Source organism: Bombina bombina, chromosome 10 (assembly GCF_027579735.1).
Source record: "Bombina bombina isolate aBomBom1 chromosome 10, aBomBom1.pri, whole genome shotgun sequence".
In the NCBI taxonomy this organism is placed as follows: Eukaryota; Metazoa; Chordata; class Amphibia; order Anura; family Bombinatoridae; genus Bombina; species Bombina bombina.
In genome coordinates, this window is record NC_069508.1 from 71,287,738 (window position 1) to 71,293,737 (window position 6,000).

Below are 6,000 nucleotides of genomic sequence, written 5' to 3' on the forward strand. Positions count from 1 at the left end.
TAACAGCTACCCGAAGGGTTACCCCATTCACATGGTGCTCCCATTCCCTGAACTATCTAGGTGTTCACCTTATGCCCTCATTAGAATACATATTCCACTTGAATTATATACCTATGAAACACATTATAATGAGAGACCTGTTGTCCTGGCGCTCAAAAAAACTGTTGTGGTTGGAACGTATAGATGTCATTAAAATGAACGTGTTCCCAAAAATCCTTTACCTTCTTCAAACCTTACCAATCCCTTTGCCTAAAACATACCTTCCATCGATACAAAAAGCATTTAGCGATTTCATATGGCACAAAAAGCCACCCAGAATAAACAAATTAATAATGCAAACCCCCAAAATGCAAGGGGGCCTGGGAGTGGCAAACCTCGCTGCTTAACGCCAGGCCAGTAGTGGACTGGAATATCCATTTCGAACATAAAAGGTGGGTCCCACTGGAACATTTAACAATGGGTAGGCCACACTTGGGGAGGCTGTGTTGGAGCGACCCTAATTTCTTTAAAAAAAAATCCGGTCGGAAAATCCAATGATCCGGTAAACTTTTCAGGTATGGGAACATAACATCAACACAACACACTACATATCGTCAGTCCCATCACCCCTGACTTCCTTATTAGAAAACAGTGACTTTACAGTGAGACCTTTTTCCAACCATGCTACGGTATCCACGAAAAATAGGGACTTTACAATCCATTCACTAACCAACAATGAATCCTTACTCTCCCAGACCGAACTGATCTCAAGGGGCCATGACTGCTTTACCAACTGGTTTACCTACCGACTAACTATTCACTTCATAACCAAGCATGTAGGCTACAGAAATATGGTCAGGCCTCTGACCAACTTCAAATCCCTTTGTGTCCAAAAACCACCTCTGAGACACACATTATCAACCATATATAAAATCTTAACACACACCCCGCCGGGTTACAACCCCCCTACCTGGAGAGTTGGGAAGAAGACCTAGGAGTTATAATACTACCCCAGACAAGTACATTAATGTTTCAAGCCACGATGAAATCCTCAATTTCATCCTCTATCTTGGAAATAAATTACAAATTGTTACATAGGTGGTACCTCACCCCTAGAAAGATACATCGCTTATACCACACCCAAAGCAACAAATGCTAGCACTGCGGCCACATGAACAGTGGTGCAGCCCATATGTGGTGGTGGTGTAACTCCATCCAGAACCTCTGGAGGGAGGTGATCTCAGAGGTGGAGAAAATATTAGGAACCCAACTGCCACTCGACCCCTTGGTGTGGCTACTACACAAACCCCCCCCTGAAAATCAGATATAAACCATACATCCACCTATTTAATATCTTGACTAATGGAATTAAAATTCTGATAGCCAAAAGCTGGAGGAACAGGGACGCACCGTCTACAGACATGTGGGTCCAGAAGGTGTCCGAAATTATAGAATTAGAAGAATATTACTACCTTAAACACAACAAAATGGATTCTTATGCAGAAGTTTCACAGCTCTGGGATAGCTATGTTCAAAACAGAAATAAAAGACATTTAAAATGAACACAGGTTATATGGCATTGGTTATGAGAGTTAAAGAACAAAATGGGTAATATGGTATTTATTAATTGGGGTGCGGATGGACCAGGACTTGTTGTTAGCTACTTGTTTAAATGTCAAATTATATTGTATTAGTTGGAAACTCACTATCTAACCGTCAGTACGCCTCCTCCTAAGACAAGATAACCTCCAAACGGACTCTTAAATCTACTATCCAACTATTCAGTGGACATAAAGAAGCCTTGGAGGGCAACCCTCACATATTAGATTTATATATTTAAGAGAGGAGGTGCTGCTGATATGCATTAAAGAGCTTTAAGCTTTGTTACTGTTTTCCTCAAAAACTCACAGCTATTTTTGTATTCTGCATACCGGAGCTGCGTCTCCGAACTTGTGTAAAACTGATTTAAATACAATAAAGCTGTTTGTATATATATATATTAATTGCAAGTTACTTCTCCTATCAGATTTACTTCTTTCTCTTGTTATCATTTGTGAAAACACAACTTCTTTCCATGAGAGAATATTGAGGTATGCTTTGGAGCATGCAATTGTCTTAAGCGCTGTATGTATACAATTTTTATAAACTTTGTCACAAACACAGCTACCATATAATCCTAAAGACACCTTGTAATAACTGCTCAAACATAATGCTTTTAGATTACACTTATTTCATAGCTAAAGTATAATTATTTGAGAATAATTTTAATTTTACTCACATTTTAAATTACACAGAGAATATTTTGGCAAAATGGATATCATTAGCATTTTACCTATTACATTTAGCTATATCTATCTTCAATCAATCTCAATGTCCTATATAGTTTACATAAACTATGTAATATATTGTACAGGGCACTATTAAGATATAAAAACTGCATTCACAATAAAATTGTTAAGATTGTGTTACAAGGCTGTCCGTGCTATTCTCTGATGACTGCCACTGGAAGGGAGGTCATAATATTGCGTTCCTGCCGCTCGTGGAGAGACCCACGCTACTATTAACTGAGAAACACTTAAAGATCAGCAACGTACAGGTTACATTGCGGTCGTTAAGGGGTTAACCAACCGCACAGCTATATAACTAATGTTTTAGTTTTTGTTTGTATTGGTATTTGTTATTTGGATTGTTCAATGTATTTTTTTAAATAAACATTTATACAAAACTACAATAATGTAAAAAGAAACTTATTATGAGAGCAGATGAAAAACAGAAGACCCATTAAGTCTGCTTGTGTTTCCTTCTGAAAGGGAGTGTATAATGAATTCTTAGAATTCTTAGTAAAGCCTTCTTCACTGCCCAGCAATTTGTAAATTAACTTATGGTATTTGTCCTTACCACATTTAAAGGGATATTAATCACTTAATAAATGCTAGATAGAATGATGTATTCAAATAATAGATTTGTCTGAGAATAAAATGCAGATATCTTTTAAAGTTGTATTAGCTGTTTAAATATTGACAAAATAAATATATTTTTTAGGGTGTTTAAAAGAATGGGAGCTGCCATATTACAACTTAGGTTACCTTCTCTGCTGTGGCCAATTAGAGACAGTTATAAAAAGGTCACTAGATTGTGCAGCCAGTGGCTGTAGGGAATACAACAATGTTCTGCACTTCCATTTCTATTAGGAACTAAAAAGCTAACAATTTCAAAATGGAGAAGGGGACAACATAAATAATGAAAATATATTGCAGAGTGTTTCTTTCTATATACTATTTATCTTTTTATATTACACCTCAAAGTGTTTAATGTCCCTTTAATGGAAGATCATTACATGATTCTAGCCACCGTTTTTAGAAAGAAGGGCTTAAAGACATGTATTACTGATTTTCCTCTTACCATGTATTTGAAAGAAAAGCAACAAACATATTAAAAATATAATTGCTTAAAAATAGTTAATAATAGCAGTTTAAATCTTGTGTCCTGCTGAACTATTTATCACTAGGTGACAGGAACGGCTCCAACAGAAAAAAACCCAAATTGGTTTATTAAGAATTGTAATACATTTTGAAATATTCTCTTTTAGACAGAACAGAGTTTGTTTTATGTCCCTTATAGAAAATGTGTAACCTCAAACTTGAAATAATAAACCCATTTTCTGAAATTACTCTTTTTAAAAATGCTTACGGTTTATTAAATCTTTTAATACACATATGTGCAACATATGTAAAACATGATAATGTACAATTTTAAGACGAGCTAACAGACACATGTAAACTGTAAAATACCTTATTTAGAATATTTTGTTTGCAGATTTTGTATCATTATTTTACAGTACTTCATTAAAATCTCTCCACATTTGTGTCAGTTTCTGAATCCAATACGTTGGTGATTTCTTTATAAACATAAAGCTATCAACTATAAAGCATTTTTTTCCTGAAGCAAAATATTTTTGGCCTTGTTGATAAAATAATACATATAAAATATATGCTGTATAAAAATGAATAATCTTACCTGTTTAATATATCTTTTTTTAGTCCATCCTTGGCAAAAGCTTTGAATGTCTTGAAATGGGGATGAGCAGATGATGCTGTGAAATTTAATTGGGGAAATAATAACAATACATTTTCCATTTTGTTTGTAAAGAAACTTCTAGTTTATCAAATTGAGGTCTTTTATGCAGACATCTACATTACTTTGTTATTTCAAGGCAGCAAAAGCATGATGTCTTTGTGATTGTCTGACAGAACTGAAAACTTTGTTTTTCTGTTTTTGCTTTAACCACAGTGACGTGGTTAGCTGAGTTGCTTTTTCGGTTTGAGAATGAGGATGTGAGATACATTTGGTATTTAAATATTTAGGGAAGTTGAGTTATTTTTCTGTTTAAAAAAAAAAGTTTACAGTATGATGATGATGATAAGCAGACCACGTTGACGCTCGCTGTGTGTGCTTCTGTCCCATTCAGACTCAATTAAAATGATTAATGTCCATCTGCAATCTGTTATAAAACACGCTTTTGCTCCAAAACAAACCCGAATAAGTTGAATACTGTAATAAGAGTCTGAATTGATAGTTCTAACTATTTGTATGATGACACAGCATCACCCTTTTAAGGTAATCTAGATGTTTTATGAGAATATTTTTGAAAACAATTTTTATATTCTGTATTTTAAATATGCTTTATGCTGTAAAATCCTTATCCAGACATTTAATGGGGTGGTGTATTTTTTTTCTAAAATTCAAGCCTATTTAAGAATGTATAGTTAAGGAATATATATATTTTTATATGCAAACTATAGAATCTATCTCTATTTTTCTACCTTTCTTTAATCTATCCTTTTAAAACTGAAATTGAAACACAAACTTGTATGTGTGTGTGTGTGTGGTATATACGTATATATATATATATATATATATATATATATACTCTCTCTCTCTCTCTCTCTCTCTCTCTATATATATATATAAATATATATACACACTCTCGCTCGCTCGCTCTCTCTCTCTCTATATATATATATATATATATATACACACTCTCGCTCTCTCTCTCTCTTTCTATATATATATATATATATATATATACATATACACACTCTCTCTCTCTCTCTCTCTCTATATATATATATATATACTCTCGCTCTGTATGTATATATATATATATAATCTTGCGCTCTCTCTCTCTCTCTCTCTCTCTCTCTCTCTCTCTCTCTATCTATCTATATATATATATATATATATACTCTCGCTCGCCCTCTCTCTCTCTCTCTCTCTCTCTCTCTCTCAGTATATATATATATATATATATATATATACACATTCATATACATATGTATATATAGATAAGTAAATGTACACACACAAAACACTGCACTATTGAATGGACAGATTTACATATTTTTGAAGGCAGGTAGATTAGTTATGCTTGTTTCCTTTATTGAATTAAGTAAATATATAGCCCCCATATTTTATCAATTGACTTATTAGGACAGGAAGGTTTGTAAACATGCCTAGATGGAACAGCTAAACAGTAGCAGATGACACAGGCAGCATTGTGTAATGTATAGGGTGTCAGTCTAGAGTAAGGAGTAGGTCCAAGTTTCTGATAGCAAACATTCTATAGGCAATGTCACAGGCCAAGGCTGCAGGAAAGAGTTTGGATATCAGGAGTCAGAGAATAACCGTACCCACTTTCAGAAAAGAAACTTCACACAGATGCCAGGAGTAGAGCTATGTGAGCAAGTGCACGGAGCAACAGTGCTTGATCATGTGATAGTGTTCTGATTTTGGAGGTCTACCCAATGTATCTTCACAGCTTACAACATCAGGGCAAATGTCCCGGTATCCAGGCACTGCTTTCAGCTCTGATAATGACACTCCCCAATTCCACATAACCCTTCCCACGTCCATGGCACCCCCGTGGTGCTGCCCCTCTTGTTACTACTACACCCACTACCCACAAGTCCCTTCACCTCCCTGTCCCTGATATGAAAAATGTTTTGAGCTATACTACACAGA

The 6,000-nt window shown here is 35.0% G+C and overlaps 1 protein-coding gene across 1 annotated transcript in view; it reads right to left on the minus strand.

Annotated features, from left to right (window-relative positions):
* Positions 1-4,290, minus strand: part of RGS18 (regulator of G protein signaling 18) — a 265,614-nt gene extending 261,324 nt beyond the window's left edge. The window contains 1 exon segment of the mRNA XM_053693103.1: positions 3,997-4,290. Coding sequence (XP_053549078.1) covers positions 3,997-4,115 — 119 coding nt within the window. The 5' untranslated portion in view covers positions 4,116-4,290.
* Between the last annotated feature and the right edge of the window lie 1,710 nt (positions 4,291-6,000).